The following is a 16,979-nucleotide window of genomic DNA, read 5'->3' as shown; positions in this document are numbered from 1 at the left end:
GATTTTCTTTTTTAATTTTTTTTTAATCTTGTCTTCTTCTCTTTTGTCTCTCTTTTCTTCACATCGCCGACTTCCCGACGACCCGCACTGCAGACCGCATTCGGGTCAGCCGACCGACCGGCGACCAGCGGACAGCCGCGGAATGGCATGTGGGTTTCCCAGCAAAAAAAAAAAAAAGAAAAAAAAAGAAAAAAACGCAGGCGGCAGGTTGTCCCCCGCGTGCTGATTAGCCCAATGTAGGCTAGGAGGCTAGGCCTTTGCTGGCAACAACCAACGAGTTTATTTGGGCGACACATGGGTCTTTCACCAGACTGTCGGGACCACTCAAGCGCCCGAGGGGTAACAGCTCGGCCCCCCTCCCTCCTCTCCGGGGCGATCCTGCTCAGCTGTCGTGTGTGTGTCTTTTCTTGTCGTTGGTTCCATGTCCCGGATTGATTTTATTTTATTTTATCTCATTTAATCACGCGCTGTGAAGCACATACATGTCATCCTGCTAGTCACTGTCTGTACGCGCACAAGTGACCCCTTACCTGTGCGCATCTGATCATTGAGCAAGACTTGGATTGATTGCTCGAGCAGGTACGTTTCTGCTGCGTTGCGTTGCTCCTGCCCTGCGTGCCTGCCAGCCCCTGCCCGTGATTGCCCATCCATCCCCCAGCCCCTGCCCTGGCAGACACCCAAGCCCAGGCATGCTGCGAAATCACCCCAGCCACTGAAAATAGCGGAGGGCGAGAAAAAAAAAAAAAGCATGAGCCAAGCCTGGAAGAGCCAGCAGCGCGACCCCATGTCGCTTGCTGCCTAGCACCAACTCCATCCAACACGCATTGACGTTGCATCGCGTCGACCGGCCGTGCCTCGAACCCGCCCCAGCCTGTGTCTCTCTCGGCAATAAGCTTGTCCAGAATGGTGCGGGCGGTGGTGGTTGTGGTTGTGGTAGTGGTGGTGGTGTGCGCACACGCTTGTCCCCGCACCCAACATCCCATCCATTCTAGACTTGGGCTGAACCACCTAGCGTCTTCATTTTCTGATTGTCGACAATTGTTGGATTTGACCTTTTTTTTTTCTTTTTCTTCTTCTTCATCCCTCATTCTCCCCCTCGGACCCGCCAGGCTGGGTCGTTCGTGGGGCGGCTTCGGCACATTTTGAGTCAAAGCAACTCCTCGGACACACATCCAAATCGGGGAATTCTCCTTGAATCTTGGGGTTGATAATTTTTTCGTTTCTTTTCCTGTCGCTCTCCATCGATATTTGGATCCATACAGTTAAATAATACCACGCTCCGTCGCAGAATTGAATACCAGAACCACCAGGCTGGAGCAGCTCGACAGCCGGGGATGCTATCAAGGGGATACTATCAAACCGAGGACCCTTCACAGGCCCCTTGGGTTCCTCAGCTTCCTCCCTAGATCGGTTCCTTCCTAGGTCCCTTCTAGGCAGTGGGTCAGCCCCCCTAGACTCTCTTTTGTCTCTAGCATCGCGTTCCCCCTCCCCCAGATTTGTGTATCATGCCCAAGTGCCCCCAGGGACAGCAGGCAGCACGGCTAGCCTGTGCTTTATCAATTCCCCGGAGGCATGGAGCCGGATGGTACATCGCTAGCCACCTCCCTAGCTCTAGCGGAGGATACTCCGAGTTGCATGTGCAACCCAACTGAGACGGGAGCTGCAGCGACTGACCTGCACGTGATGGCGGCTCCAACATGAGCGCCGTCACCACCAAAAGTCCAGCCAGGTCTCCTGCGCTCTCGACGCGAAGCCAATAGACGCCTGCCCTGCACACCGTCACGTAGCAGGTTGCTGAGACCAACCTGATGATCTGCTTGCTGCCTGCCGGCCTGCCGGCCTGCCGGTCTCAGGCCAGCCAGCCGGACAGCATCAACTTGGAGGCCTGTCCCCGAGGCAGGGGGGGTGGGAACAGCGAACGCAGGGAGAGGGGGGGAATCCACAGTGGGAAAAAGTCCAAAGAGATGACGGATGGATGGGTAGTGGTCGTGGGTTAGGGCGAGGCACCTGCCCGCCTTGCCGCCTTCACCTGCTGCCGCCGCACAGTCGATCCAACACAGCGTGCGTCCAGGCCAAGGGCTTTCTCGCTGCCTTGTGCGGATTCTTTGCAGCTGTCAACTCGTCTCCTTCGCCCGTGCACCGGAAAAGAAATGGAGGCGTCAGCCACCGAGAGATGTTCCCATCACGTTGACCGCCCCTTGTTGGCATTTGGGCCGCCGCCGAGACGCGCGGACTACCCGGTTGGTCAGGGATTGGCTGTGATATCACGTCCAAATCAGCGCTGTCCAGCCGAAAAGGCAAGAAATAAACAAGGAAGGAAGAAAAAAAAACATTGGTGCCAACGTGGCCGCGAAAACCAATAATGACACGACGGCCGTATTCTCTCCCTTCCCCTTGCGAATACGCCCTAGCTCACCGGCCCTAGAGCCACGCAAGAGCAGGAGGGCACCTTGGTTGGCCAGCCAGAGGGGGGTCAAAAAAGGTTTCTGGACCAGACCCCCTCGGGAAAGGATCAGCATGGGAACGACAATGATCCGCCCCCATGGGTTACCTACGTGGTGGGTACGAGGGCGCGCGCGCGCGAGGGGTGCCGCTCAGATGCCGCTGTTGCCGCAGCATGATGAATGGGTGATCGCAATGTTGTTGCCGCCGTCGCTGCTGCTGTTGCTGCTGTCCGGACATGGCATGTGCGTCTGTGGTGCCCGCGCATTCAGCGCCTCCTCCACCTCCACACACGCACACACACACACAAACACAGTCTGCTCACACACACGCACACACTCTCTCTCCTCCTCTCACCTCCTTGGTCTGGTCTGCTCAAGCGGTCAGGCCCCAAGACGCCCCTCGTCTTTTTTGCTGCCAACAAACCCCCTTCTCGACGAGAAAGATGGAGGGTGATGGCCTTGCCATGAAACCTTGCATGTGAAACCCCATGTTGAAAACTTTTGCATCCCTCCTGATCGGCATGCCGTAGTGAAAATCTTGCTTCCATACGAGTACGTGACGACGGGCCAGCCGGCAAGTGCCGGGCGGCTAGGTGCCTACCTGCCTGTCTGCCTATGCTTGTTCGCCCATCGTGTCGCCGGGGGGGCCGACATGAACTGCATGTCGTGGGCGATCATGGAGGAGGAAAGGAGGCCCAGGCATCGGTTGTCATCTTTTAGTCGTACGGGCAGCAGCAGCAGCAGCAACAGCCGCCGCTAGGAAACTAATCAACAAAGCGTCATCGACCTGTCTGTATATCTAGCAGCGGCAAGAACACATACACGGCCTCCTTCTCCACCGAATGCGGACACGAGGTCGCGCGCTCGCAAACACACACACACACACACTTTCTCGCCAGCGAGAGATTACACACAAACGCGGAAACGGCACGAAACCAAGAAAAGAGGAGCGTGGGAAATGCTTGTGCGCATCAGGAGAGGGTAGCCTTCCCACACCCACACACCCAAACCCGCCTAGGAATGCCCTCAACCCAGCGCGCGCTGCTTTTGCTTCATCCTTCTCGGCGTGTGCTTTCCGCTTTCTGACCCCCTGCCAAACCTTATTCTCCTGGCGTAGAAAATGGACTGCCCAGCGCGTCCAGCCAACCGCAGGGGAAAGGAGCAGCCGCTAAGTCGGAGGCCACCCCTTGTGTGTGTGTGTGTGTTTGGCGGGCGGACATGAGGACCACCACCACTACCATCCCAGGGCAAATCCTGGGGCGGGAGGATGGATGGCGTCCCCTCCCCGCCCAGAGAAAAGCCTAACGAATCCTGGCTGCTGATTACTGGGCCCCATGGCGTTCCTGCTAGTCTCTTTTTCTTCCTCGCTCTCTTTCGGGCGAGAGAGTCGTGCCCTGTGACGAGAAGGGTGACAGTGCATGTGAGGGAGCCAGGGGGTGGGGACGGGGCAAAAACACCACGAGGCGTAGCCAACGAGGCAACAAGGCCGTCCATGTTCTGGGGGGAGACGAGGGCACGCAAGCACAACCCGCTCGCTCTCTCTCGCACTCTCACCCACATACGCACACCACCACCAACCAGCCCATTCCATCCACACGCTCAGCAGCGGGAGGGACGCACAGAGCCTCGATGGACCAACACTGTTACAGCCACGAGGCATAAACAGGAATGGAGGGGAGTAAACACACACACACACATACGAAGACCGGGAGAGACTGCAAACAACAACAACAAAAAGCGAGGGGAAGAGCGCAACTCCCGCGGCTGCCGCGCCGCCCCTGAATCAAACAAACCAACAATGAGGCAAACGTGCAGGGCAGGGCTGAACGTGTCTTGTGGATGATTTCCACCATCTGCCCATCCGCCCACCCGCCTGCCCACACACACACACACATGCACACCCCTCCCCCCTATCGCCGCCAGGCCTTGTTCTTGTTAGCTGCCATATGTATTCAGGTTAGCACCACGTCCTCCTCCACATCTTTATTTGTCTATTTCCTTGTCTTCTTCTGTCACTTTCCCGTATCCGTCCCACCCGTCCCCACCGAGCTAGCCACGACTAGCTCAGGAGATGGCTGAAAAGGCTCAAGATTGGCAAAGAGTTAGGTACCTTTTTTCTCTCTCTCTCTCTCTCTCTCTCTCTCTCTCTCTCCTTCCTCGTCTCATTTACTCTCGGTCAGACCATGAGAACATACGTGGTAGGCATGTGCCACACCTAGGCAACGTAGACAGCATGCAGAATAGTAAACCACCGCGAGCGAAAAGGGGTGGTTGGCTCACGCCAAAAGGGGGGCCGGAGAGATGCGTCCTCTCCCCCCACCTCCTATTCGTTAGTTCCCCCATCGCCCCTTCCTCTTTCCGCACAAGCGGCTGCCACAAAAAAGCACGGAGAGCAGTCCGCGTCCAATCACGCCCGGATAGGGGGTGGTGGCCAGGCCCACCCTTGCGCTGCTGAGGGGCGGAGATGGATGGATGAATGGATGGGTTGGATGGATGGGTTGGATTGGATGGATGGATGGATGGATGGGGGCCCAAACCCGCCCTCCCGTCTTGTCCTTGATGCTAGCCAGCCACTCACCTCACCGCGTGAGAGCCAAGTGGTGGCTCTGCATGTCGGTTGCCGGCCGAGAGAGGGACGAGACAAAGACGCCGTGGGTAGCGCGTGGGGAAGTCTTCGCCGCCGGTCCAGCTGTCGTCAGCAACGGGACATTAGTGACCTGAGTAGTGTTGACACGGCGAGATCGTCATAAAGACCACGTTATCACAGGGTCCGGCCAAGAGACCGCTTCTTGGACCCTTCATTTAGCAAAAAAGACACATGACCATAGAAACGTGTTCAACCGTTGCATTAAATGAGGCAGTACATGGTCCATGCCTTTGGACAGCTACTCTAACAACTACCAAGGTATGGGCCATCTCAAGTATAGCCCCTTCGTCGTGCATGTGTATCAAGTTCCTCGTCTTCCATTCTCAATCTGGCTCGCTCGCCCGCCCATTGCATTGTTCGACAGCTCAAGGCCGTGACATCAAAGGCATGACTAGCTGCTTACCTACCGTTCGCTATGCGAGCGGCATGGCCTGGAAGGCGGTGCAGTTGAACTCAGCCCGCGAACTGTTCACGACTGATTGTGTCGTGGTGAGCAAAGCGAGGCGGCTTGGGATGTGATGTGATGTGAACCAACAAAGTGGGCGGTGTAAAAGGCAAACGCAGGAGGATGATGGTTTGTACAAATGAAAACAAGGGGTAAGAGAAAAGGAAAGAACAAGACAAAACGACGAAACAGGTCGTTCCGAATGTTGTGTTGGTGCTTCCATGATACCACCGTCTAAAGCCGATAACCCTTTTTCTACAAGAACGCCGGAGAGAAAACAGTGTCGGATTTGGTAGATGCCAATGGGACGGAGAGATGACACGAGGCGTCATCATCATGTTGTGCAGGCATCTGGGACAAACAGGAGCCTACCAGCGACGGTTGCCGCCCATGGGGAGAGAGTTGGCGCCGCCACCGCCACCTATTGATAGAAACGGGGTTAGTGGAAAGAGCGACGACGAACATAGTTGCGGAAGATGGGGCAAGCAATCAAGGGAGAAACCGCTGGGTAAACTCACCACCACCGTGACGGCCGCCACCACCACCACCACCACCGCCGCGGCCACGGTAACCACCGTACCGGCCACCACCGCCGCCGCCGCCGTACCTCGCCATATCGGCAAGGCGGGGGTCGATTTCCTGCTTGGCCTCCTGGAGGACTCCCAAGAGGTCGCGAGCCTGCTTAGAGTCTGCGGGGAGTTGGGTCTGTGTCAGAATGTGCCTCAAGTTCGCACGTCAGTTGAGGAGGGGAGCAACTCACTATCAGAGGTAAAAAAGGTAATGGCGGTTCCCTTGGCTCCCGCACGACCAGTCCTGCCAATACGGTGAATGTAATCCTCCGAGTTATTGGGGTAGTCATAGTTGAGCACATGGGTAATGTTGCGCACGTCTTTTGGTCCGAGGTTGTCATGGTTAGCAGTCAGAAGTGAAGGGGTGTGTATAGCAACGCCCCAGCATGGGCCCAGGAACATATGTGCGGAGCTAGATATGTTCACTGCTGGCATCTTTTGGTACTTTCATCTCCTGGCAGATGGGCTATCCGTTTGCGGAAGTGTTTGCCGGGAATACTGTCCACGGTTGCTCTCCGGGGTCCTTGGGCCTTGGGGAATCTTGGAGACAGCTTGATGAGAAACCAAGAGATGCCGGTTCTACGCTTGTGCCGTGCAAGGAAAAGAGGCACAAGTGAAGAACCACGACCGTAGCGTAGCAGCAAGTCACGCTCACTGCTGGTGCTACGACACGGATCCAAGACTCCACTCTCCCTGACCGGAGCGACACTGAGGTCAAGCAAATTCGCGCAATCAAGAGAGCCCCTAGACATAAAGAGTAAAGCACAGCAGATATATGCTGGAAGTTGCCACACGAGGGGCAAAGGCGATGCGTGTCGGGGCACGACCTGTGGTCGCGGGGACGGGGGTAAAGATACATACCGATACCACGCGACGCGACGTCGGTGGCAACCATGATGGGGCTCTTGCCGGTCTTGAACTGGTCCAAGACCCAGTCGCGCTCGTTCTGCTGCTTGTCGCCATGGATGGCTGTGTTTGTGTGCATATTGTCAGCAAAACAGACCAAGATATAACCCAAGGTCACATAATAAGAGAACTTGGGAAGAAGTGGTACTCACAGAGTGCGGGCCAGCCATCCTGACGAAGGAACCTAGTAATCTCGTCTGCCACACGCTTCGTTCCGACGAAGATGAGAATCTTGTTGGCGCTCTCCTTGTTGTCCATGACCTTCTCCATGTGCCTGATCATGCGGTCGCGCTTCTCAGACTCTGAGACGACCTCGACGATCTGGGTGATGCGGTGGTTGGCAGACAGGTCCATGGATCCGATGTTGACCTGGATGAAGTCGTTGAGGAAGTCGGACGCGAGGTTGCGGACCTCCTTGGGCCAGGTAGCCGACCACATGAGAGTCTGACGGTCGGGACGAATCTGGCCAATGATCTTGCGGATCTGGGGCTCGAAACCCATGTCAAGCATGCGATCAGCCTCGTCAAGGACCAGGTACGTGACACGACGGAGGTTGGTCCTTCCGGATTCCAGCATGTCGATCAGGCGACCAGGTGTGGCAATGCAGACCTCGACACCGCGCGCAAGGTCGCGCGCCTGGGGGCCCTTGGGGACACCGCCGTAGACACACGTGTTGCGAATGCGGGACGACTTTCCAAACTTGGTGATCTCGGTCTGGATCTGAACAGCAAGCTCACGGGTAGGAGCTAGGACAAGGACGATGGGGCCGTCACCGGGAGCCAGGAGCGGCTGGGCGTTGATGTGAACGATGGCAGGGAGACAGTACGTAAGTGTCTTGCCCGAGCCGGTCTCGGCAATACCGACGACATCACGACCGCTCAGGGCCATGGGCCAGCCTTGGGACTGGATGGCCGTGGGCGCAGGGAAGCCCTGGGCCTTGACCTCATCCATGACGTATCGGGGGAAACCGGCCTCGTCGAAAGTCTCGACCGGCTTGGGGATGTCGGTACCGAACGTGGTCATGGCGTGGTCGCGACGAAACTTGTCAACCTCAGCAGCGGAGCGCTTGGCGACAGCATCGTCCTCCTTGTAGAAGGACTTCTCGAACTTGGGCATGGTGTTCAGGTCTGGGGGCACGGTTAGTCAAATGTTTGTCGAGACGCGTGTGTCAAGGAGGAGGACGCGATTGAAGACTCACCCCACTCCTGCTTCTGCAGTCCCGCGCCGAGGTTGGACATGCGGTCACCACCGCCGCCGCCAAAGCCGCCGCCTCCGCCGCCGTAGCCACCACCACCGCCTCCGTATCCGTTGGAGCCGCCTCTGTAGCCAGCATGACATGTTAGCATCTATCAGGCATCGAACGCGACCGACCACGATGGAGAGACCATCGGAATCGGCGCGCGCCATTATGGCAATCCAGAGTGCGATGGGGGGTGACCGTACCCGTACGAGTTTCCGTTGCCGCGGTCGTAACCGCCTCCATTAGAGTAGCCGCCGCCGCCGCCGCCACCACCACCGCGCGATCCGCCGTATCCGCCGCCGCCGTAAGACATTGTGTTGGGTATTAGGTGGCGATTTTAATCAAGGTGGTAAAGAGCCGCCTGCGTCGTTGGTACGATGAGGGCGGAAGAAAGAAGAAAAAGAAAGACACCAGGCAAACGTTCGCGTCCGACCCGACAGCGAAATCTCGCGCGTCCGATTGCAGTAGCGAAGATGGCCTGTATCAGAGAACTGTGGTGGATTTGGGAGCGATTCTAAATTCAGATGAGAATAGGCCGCAGATGTCCTGGTTGACGTGGTTGCACAGCCCTGGGGAGAAAAGGAAGGTGATGGATGTTGATGAGGAAATTGGAAATAAGCGACTGCAGAAGTGGCGGAGGAAGTTAACTGCCTTGGATTTTTTTTTCTTTCCCTGGGGCACCCTTCAGGCTCCATCCGATATGGGTCTCAAGGTTTGCATCCACTAGATTCGTTGGTTCCTATTAGACACGGCCTGGGCCCGCAGTGGGCCATGCACACTAGCCACAGCTGGTATCTTATCGGCTTGTCCAAGTCCCGTCCGCCATGACTCGCCCTCTGATTGTGAGGCTGAAGAACTAGCCTGTCCATGCCAATTGACACGTGATTCTCATGAACATCGCTGTAATCACACCCCCGTCGCAGGCGAGGACGGAAACATCTCCCAGAACGCAATCTCCATCTACAAGAGTGCTATGTTTAGTATAAAAACACTCACAAGGGAGTCTAGCTGACAGCCTGAGAAAATTCAAACCTTGACAGCGTGCTTGAACACCTGCACCAGTTCTTCGACCCTGGTCGGCGACTGCTGTATCGCGTGGCGTTCCAGCAGCTCTGAAAAGAGGTCAGCCTTGCGTTCAAGACATGAGTATCTGGCGCTTATGCGTGGGCCTGCCTACCTGAGCCTGTTTTGACGGCCAGCACGTAGTCGTCGGCGACGTAGTTCTGGATCCAGGACCAGTACGGATTCCCTTCTCTCTTAGAGTTTTGGTCGGCATGGAGATGTTGGGCGATGGCGCCGTAGCCCAGGAGGCAAGGCGCCAGAGCCACCTGCAGAGCAAGCCAATCCGAGGAGTGCCCCACGTCGAGAATGTATCTGAAGTTGCGGACGGGTCAGCCGAAACAAGCAACAAATAAACAGGCATCAACATACCTGCTGTAAGCAGTGCAGGCTGTCGTTGAAGACGGTTCTTTGGTCAGCTTTGGTCTCAGCAGCTCCAGGGGGGCCTCCGCGTTTCCCAGTTCGGTAACTAACTCGGATGCTCCTCTGCCCGCTCAATGTCCTCCCGCAGTAGCCCGAAGCTCTTGCAGTACTCCAGGTGCAGCCGAGTTTCACGGTCGATATGAAGGACGATAGCAGCGGACTTCAACAGAAAAGTTGGAAAGTGTTAGAGTGCCTACTATAGCTATGAGGCTATGCAACATCTTAATTCCAGGATATCAGGAGGCTGGGTTTGGTACGTACGGCAGCTATGTCTTTCATGTTTGCAGCCTTGTAGGCGGCCAGAGAGTTGGCCCGAGCGAACTGGATCTTGTGTGGGAGGGTTTGTGTCAGATATAATCACCTTCCTAGCACATCCGTTCTTGGCTTTCTCACCAGGTAAAGATAGTCCTGGACCAGATACGATTTGAAGGATTCAAGGGGCAGACTGGCATCGCCAAGTCCCATGACGAAGGGATGCCGGGTGTATCTTTGCCACAGCGGCGCCACGTCCGGACGCTCCAGGAGGTACTCGATGAAGTTGCCACTTTTTCCAGCAGAGTCAAATGGTATCAGCAGGGCAGGTTAACCACGGGCCTGGTGCCACTTCGGGTCGGACTGAACATACAGCGCGAACGGCTGAATCGACAGCGAGTGGAAGTGGCCCAAGGGCCCGTTTCCTTGGCCAAGACCAGGCGCGGCCTTGATGGCGGCCTCGATGTACCTGCATGCAGCCTTGACCGCGCGAGGCATCTCCATGCCGTTGGCGAGGTTTGCCGCAACGGCAGCTGCTCAGATCACACCGTCAGATTTCTGGACAAGTGAGAAAAGTAGATGGGACAGCAGATAGGACACCCACACGCTAGCGAGCAGCCAGTGCCGTGCGTGTGTCTGGAGTTTTGGTACGCAGACTCGATCTTGAGCACCTGGTTCCAAGGGCCGACGAGGACGTCGACGACGATGCGGCGATCATCGGGGTTCTCGACGACAGTGTAGTCCTTGCCCAGGGGTGCGTGGCCGCCCTTGACCAGGACCCAGTCGGGGCCGAGACCTTGGAGAGCACGGCCGATGACCTCCATATCGCCCACGGTCTTGACGGCCGGCGGCTCCTGGCCGGACCTCGTGAGGAGGAGGCTGGCCTCGGGGATGTTCGGGGTGAGCAGTGTGGTCTGCGGGAGGATGAGCGCCGTGAGCTGCGACGCCGCCGTCGGGGGCAGCAGCTGTGCCCCGGACGTGGCAACCATGACCTGCAAGGCGCGAGAGTGAGCAAACGGAAAAGGGGGCGGCGCGCGGGCCGTCCGCCACTGCGGTGGTGGTGAGCACGCACGGGGTCCACGACCAGCTTTCCCGACACGTCCCGCGTCCGGAGCGCCTCGGCCACCATCTCGATGGCCTCGACGGACGCGAGCATGCCCGTCTTGACGACGTCGACGCCGATGTCGTCGAAACAGGCATCTATCTGCTTCCGCACGAACTCCGGGGAGATATGGAAGATGTCGACGACCCCCTTGGTGTTTTGGGCCGTCAGGGCCGTCGTCGCCGTCATGGCATAGCAGCCGTGGGCCGCGAGCACTTTCTGGTCGGCCTCGAGTCCGCTGCCGGATGCATGTTAGCACCTTCCTACAGGATGTATGATGCTACTACATCCTTGAGTGGTAGCATGAGCCACCTGTATGGAGGGATTTACGAACGCGCCGCCGGAGCTGTCCGAGCCAGCGATTACAAGGACCCTCCCTTTGGTGGACATGACTGCCACTGCCGAAGAGAAATGCGACGATGCCGATCTGAGATGGTTTGTTGGGCAGTGGACGAAGGTATCAAGCGGGCTGCTGTCGATAAAGTTGTGAGGATGGAATAGATGACTGGAAGATAACCGGACTCCGGTTGTGGTTGATCGATAAAGGAGGCGGGGCACACTGATTCCTTGGCTATCTGGGTAGATTATTGTGTTTACGTTCGTGATTTGGGTTTAATCAATCTATCTTTCCTATTTTGTTTTTGATATTTTCGGAACCCCCCGATGCGAGGCCCGTCCATCCCGAAATCGCCGCAGTTGATTGATGTCAAATGTACGTTGAGGACCCAAGATGCTGGTCTTGGATGACGTTTGGGGATGCACCATGTCATTGGTCTGAGTCACACTGTGGCACACCTACGCCTCTGCAGGCCAACTAGATGCGGGATATAAATACGAACCCTACCACCTTACCGAGCATCTCGCGCATCATGTGGGCTGATCCAAGTTTCTTAGTGCAGTCTAGAATTGTCCTCGCCATATACCATCTATGGGCACTCCAGGATAAGACCTATCCGAAGTCCAAACAGCAGCGACAGATTTGCAAAGGTAAATGTCGATATCAGAGTTGCCATCCTCGCGAGGTCAGGATACCGAATATGTCCTCAAAATGGTACACGTAACGGCGGAAATAATACAGCAGAGATTCAAAAGACTCAAAAGCGCGCCTGTGCCCTCGGAATACCAAATCCAAGAAAAAGAGAAATACCCCCGCTCCGAAGGGAAGCAGGGAAAATGGAAATGCCGCCAACCCAAGGGGATCGAAATTATCGTCTGGCGAGCCCTCGCTCGGTAGCGATGGAACCGATAGCTGACCTTTTCGAAACTCTCCATACGATGTCTCCGAATGCCACGCAGCCTGTCATACCAGGCAACACGCCATTTACAGAAAGCGGCAAGAGAGCGGCGTAAATAATATTAACCAACGACGCATCTTTATCGAAGTGCCTCCTCCCGAACAGCGACGAAGTAAAGATCTCAAGACACAACGGGTGATGGTGATATTGCCGGGGGGCCTTGATATGGATATCTCGGAAGGAGCTGCGCTTATGAAGCGCTAGCTAGTATAGGAGGGTCGCTGATACTTCTTTGCCTCTCAGTGCGCCCGTCGTCGTCATATTCCTCCTCATCATCTGAGCTCTCATCATCATCATCGTCGTCGTCGTCGTCGTCGTCGTCTTCGTCGTCGTCACTATCCTCGTCCTCGGTGTCTCGTTCGCGTGGTGGTCTTTCTCCCTCTACATCGCGTGTCGGTTGCCCCTCGACTACTTGGTCGTCATCGCCGTCCTCCTCAAAAACGACGCGCCGGAGCACGCTCTTGTCAAACAGATCCAGTACCATGCGTGACGGTAGCCGGTAGTGGTGACATTCGAGCAGTGCCATGACCTTGCAGAAAACGCGGGGCTGGCGAAAGCCGGGTGCCTTCTTCTGGTGCTTCAACTGCATGAGCGACTGCATCGCCCGCTTCCAGAGCACCACGTTGCCGAGGTCGATGACGAGCTCGAGGATGCGCTGGTTCATCGGGTCGGTATCGAGCTCTACCTTGGCGTCCTGCCCGGCGTCGCTCCCAAGCGCGCTTATTATCGACTCGGAGCGCGGGCGGTTGGGCATCGCTGGCGGCTCCGACTGTATCGTCTTCTGACTGCTCGGGAGCCGAATAGATGCCGGCGTCTCGTGTCGCCATGGCTTCACTGAGAAGAACTTGGACAGATCCGAGGGGAGACAGAAGCCCAGTGACTCGCCCAGCATGTTCGTGTTGGAATCCCATCCATGTTCGGAAAGTATCTCGAGCCCGTGGATGGAGCGCGATATCAGCCCCAGCACAAAGAAGGCGGTGCCGCGCAGGCTCAGCATCTCATGCTCCTGTGCGATTTTGACAATGTGCTCCACCACGTCGCAGCTCTCGAGGAAGGGTGCGCCAAGCTCCATGGACCCGACGTTGCCGATGGCCCACAGACAGGCCTTGACCTTGACCATCATCTCGGCGTCGTCTGACTGCATCCCGTACTCGCGGATCGTGGTCACAAACTCGTCGAAGTGGCCCTTGTCCGCCAGCAGCTTACATCCCTCGCGCGTGCGCGTAAGCTCGCGGTAAAAGTGCGGGGGGATATGCGCGTCCGAGTCGGCGTCAGGTTCGTCCAACACGCTCATGCGACCGGCTTGGTCATCGGTGCTCTCCAGGAATGCGCGCCCTAGACTGGCCTCGATCAGGGCGACGTACGAGTCGTTGCGCCCCAGGAACCAATCGTCCATCTCGTTGCTGATATAGTCCAACCCGTCCAAGTAGTGATATCCGATGGAGCTCGACAGGAAGCGCAGTAGAAGTGGTGCCCCAATCTCTCCCAAATGGTCCAGGGCTGGACGGCACTCCACGAGATACTCTAGGTAGTCTTTTGTGTTGCATGCCTTCTCGAGTATCTTGACGGCGGTGGCGCAGACCTCCACGTCCGGGTCGTATAGCTGTGTCACCAGTAGTTGGATGGCCCACTTGAAGTCGACCATGTTCTGCGAGGGTGTGGGTTGCGCAAAGACGGAGCTGGCGTGCTTGGGCGCCGCCGTGTATTTGCGCAAGATGTTGGTGGCATGTATCCTGATATCCTTGGTGCCCGATGTTAGGGCTTTGGAAAGTAGCACACGCGGATGCCCTTGTAGGCTGTAGTCTAGGTTCGAGAGAAGCAGCTTGACCATGTCCGGCCGCTGCTTCAAGTCGACAATGTGATACATCATGTTGAAAATACGCCACCGGTCTAGCATTTGGAGGCCCTTGAGGTCGCTGCTCAGTACGCCGAGCATGGTGATGTAGCCGCCGCGCAGGGTGTCTGACAGACGGTCCTTGGAAAACATGAGAAACTGCGCAGAGATGCCGCTGGTCGGGTCGCACTGGGCAAGGCATTCTGCTATCTGTCGCAGCAGCTTGCTGTCCATCAAGTAGCGAACACCCTCGGGTGTCTGGAGGAATGTGTGCATGAGCGCGCACCCGGCGCGGATGTACTTTTGTGCGTTTCGCGTGTTGGGTACCTCGGAGAACTTGTACTTGAAGGGCCGGAAGAAATTGACGACGCGCTTGACGAACTTTGACGCCTTGAGCGCCTCCTCGAGTCGTTTTCCGCTAGTCAGGGGCCCTTCAATAATCCTCAGCACCACGTCCCACCTCCACTTGTTGTAGTTGGAGCTACTGAGAACAGCCGATTCGATGAGCAGCTGGCGGAACGTCGCGTCATCCAAGTTTGCCGAAGTGTTGGTCCTCGGCTGCTCGTCGGCCGCGAGGGCGGTTTCGATGGTCGACGGGACAGATGGGGACCAGGTCGAGGGCGACGAGCGGTGAAGTGTTTTGCTGATGCTACTGATTTGGTACACCATTCCGGTGGCGATGAAGTGCTCATCCTCGTCGAAGCGCGCTGCAGCGGCGAACAGCTCTGGGAGGAGTTGTAGTTCGTTGCTCCACGAAGGCGGCAGCAGACGGCTGGAGAGCCGCAGGACTTCGCCGATGAGGAGCGTGGTCTTGCGCTTGAGCATCGGGCTCTCGGCGTCCCTAACTAGCCCTAGCAGGGCGGGAAGGAGCCCGTTCTTGATGAAAATAGCCAATAGGAGCGCCGTGTAGTGCTCCACAAAGTTCTGCTCCCCTGCGTCGTCTTCAACATAACTGCTCGGACTTTTGAGCGGTGCTGATTTCAGGTTGGCTACCCTACCGTAGGTTGTAAGTCGCCGGCCAGCTAAGAATGAGCTTGCCCATGCCGGTGATTTGATGCGCAAAAGCGAGTACAGCAACTCCACGACCGACTCCCGAATGGGCTCGCTTGGGAGCACCAAGCTGCCCACAAGAGACCTGACAGCCCTGAAGTTGTACATGGACAGAGCCAGGAGACCGGACCAGGTCTTGAGGGCCGTCGCGATGGCTCTGGAGTTTTGCTTCAGGAGTTTTTCGTTGGCCACGAACTGGTCTGTGAAGACGGTGAACAGAACCTCAAGCTCATATCCAGGTCTCAAGTACTTGCGTCTCTGAGGGGAGTCGAGGAGGTAGAGTAACACGCCTGTGAGACTCTCGGGCGACTTGTAGGAACCGTCTCCCATGGCTTCGGACAGAGACCCCAGGCCGCCGCAGCTTACGAGAAGTGGCGGATCCTTGATGAGGATCTCGGCCAGGGTCTCGAGGCATATCGAACGGAGCCTGTCTTCGGGCTGTTCCGCCACCGCGGCAATTGTGCGGACAACAGCTCTCGAGAGCTCTCGAACCCCATCCTTGACGTCCAGGAATGCACGAACAAACTTGAGCGCCTGCTCTCGCTCGAGGTCTGCCTTGCGGTCCTTGCTCAGGGAACTATGGCGGGAAGAAACAGCAAAGGCCCAAGTGTTAGCGATGTGGAGGACGGCAGCAAAGGCCAGCTTGTGCGACAAATGCCAAAAGCCCAGTGCAAGGAGGAGCCTTACTGGACCACAATGTAGTCGGTGTTGAGGGTCCGGATTTTCTTGAGCGACGAAACGTCGGATATGGCGTATCTCGTCATCCTGTAGCTGGCCGCGACAACCTCCCTGCTGTCGCTCAACAGCATTGCCTGGGTCCTCAACCCGAACACAGACCATACCAGGTCGTATTTGAGAGTGGGATGCCTCTTGAACAGGTCGACAAGATTGTTGGCTCGGCCGACGTAGTAGGCAGGATTCATGCCATCGACCTCGAGGGCTTGCAGGATCTCGGCCAGAGCGAAGGTGGGAGACTCGGTGGGCTCGTCGAGGTCGGAGCCAGCCCCGCTGCGAGAAGCACTCCTCGGCGATCTTAGACCGGTGCTGCTCTGAAAGACGACGTCGGCGCGTGTCCGGGAAGGGGTCAGGGGAGTGGTGCGGCTTTGCTCCGCCTCTGCTATCCTGTCGGTGAGGAGCCTGATCCTCTGGTTGGATGCTTTGAGCTCGGCCTCGACCCTCTGGCGCTGATCTTTGGCCTGTTTGGCCTTCTTGGAGTTGAGGGCCTCCAACATGTTCTCGCTACCTTCTTTGATCTTGATCTCCCGCTTGAGGGTCTCACGGAGAGAGGCGAGGTTTTTTTCGGCAGCGCCATCGTCCTCGCCCTCGTTCAAACGGTCCATGGCGCCATACCCCTCGCCCCCTCTCGAGACAGCACGCGAGGACACGGCAGAGGCATGGCTACGCAGATCGGAGCTGAAGCTGCCAGGGCCGGTGAGTTGATTCATTGAGAGGCCCCGCGAGGAGAAGCTCACGGAGGAGGTTGACAAGGTGCTAGGGCGGACGCTGGAGGCGCCATTGGGGCCGCCAGCCGCGGGGGATAGCAGGGCATCGCGGTCGAGGCTGGGGCGCGTGTTCAGCGGGCTGATGGGGCCCGGGGTCGGCTGAGACGCGAATGATTTTTGTGTGGGCGTTGCGGATGCGCCCAGCATTGGCGATGGCCCGGCCATGTGTCCTCCGCACAAGTCCCCCGAGGGGCAAACATCCGAAGGGTGC

The 16,979-nt window shown here is 57.2% G+C and overlaps 4 protein-coding genes across 4 annotated transcripts; all 4 read right to left on the bottom strand.

Annotated features, from left to right (window-relative positions):
- Positions 1 to 452: 452 nt before the first annotated feature.
- On the bottom strand, positions 453 to 2,682 carry GGTG_01087 (hypothetical protein; the record flags this gene model as incomplete). Its single annotated transcript, XM_009218846.1, has 6 exons — positions 453 to 467; positions 531 to 1,052; positions 1,171 to 1,429; positions 1,675 to 2,091; positions 2,332 to 2,449; positions 2,556 to 2,682. 6 exons carry the CDS (start codon positions 2,680 to 2,682, stop codon positions 453 to 455), a joined length of 1,458 nt encoding a protein of 485 aa, XP_009217110.1.
- Positions 2,683 to 5,275: 2,593 nt separating this feature from the next.
- GGTG_01086 (ATP-dependent RNA helicase DBP2) lies at positions 5,276 to 8,863 on the bottom strand. Its single transcript, XM_009218845.1, has 7 exons — positions 8,455 to 8,863; positions 8,210 to 8,331; positions 7,164 to 8,138; positions 6,967 to 7,074; positions 6,297 to 6,425; positions 6,055 to 6,225; positions 5,276 to 5,957 (listed from the first exon to the last, which is right to left on the bottom strand). The coding sequence occupies exons 1-7, from the start codon at positions 8,562 to 8,564 to the stop codon at positions 5,905 to 5,907; spliced, it is 1,668 nt and encodes a 555-aa protein (XP_009217109.1). The 5' UTR covers positions 8,565 to 8,863; the 3' UTR covers positions 5,276 to 5,904.
- Positions 8,864 to 9,157: 294 nt separating this feature from the next.
- Positions 9,158 to 11,477, bottom strand: GGTG_01085 (hypothetical protein; the record flags this gene model as incomplete). The annotated part of the gene is made up of 11 exons (XM_009218844.1): positions 9,158 to 9,211; positions 9,284 to 9,363; positions 9,429 to 9,625; positions 9,683 to 9,701; positions 9,785 to 9,893; positions 9,995 to 10,060; positions 10,127 to 10,277; positions 10,359 to 10,518; positions 10,590 to 10,977; positions 11,058 to 11,325; positions 11,422 to 11,477. 11 exons carry the CDS (start codon positions 11,475 to 11,477, stop codon positions 9,158 to 9,160), a joined length of 1,548 nt encoding a protein of 515 aa, XP_009217108.1.
- A 1,095-nt stretch (positions 11,478 to 12,572) lies between these two features.
- On the bottom strand, positions 12,573 to 16,933 carry GGTG_01084 (cytosolic regulator Pianissimo; the record flags this gene model as incomplete). The annotated part of the gene is made up of 2 exons (XM_009218843.1): positions 12,573 to 15,843; positions 15,954 to 16,933. The coding sequence occupies 2 exons, from the start codon at positions 16,931 to 16,933 to the stop codon at positions 12,573 to 12,575; spliced, it is 4,251 nt and encodes a 1,416-aa protein (XP_009217107.1).
- Positions 16,934 to 16,979: the final 46 nt, after the last annotated feature.

The sequence above is a fragment of the Gaeumannomyces tritici genome (assembly GCF_000145635.1).
Source record: "Gaeumannomyces tritici R3-111a-1 unplaced genomic scaffold supercont2.1, whole genome shotgun sequence".
Lineage (NCBI taxonomy): Eukaryota > Fungi > Ascomycota > Sordariomycetes > Magnaporthales > Magnaporthaceae > Gaeumannomyces > Gaeumannomyces tritici.
The sequence above is the reverse complement of the archived record's forward strand: the minus strand, read 5'-3'. Positions and strand labels throughout refer to the sequence as shown.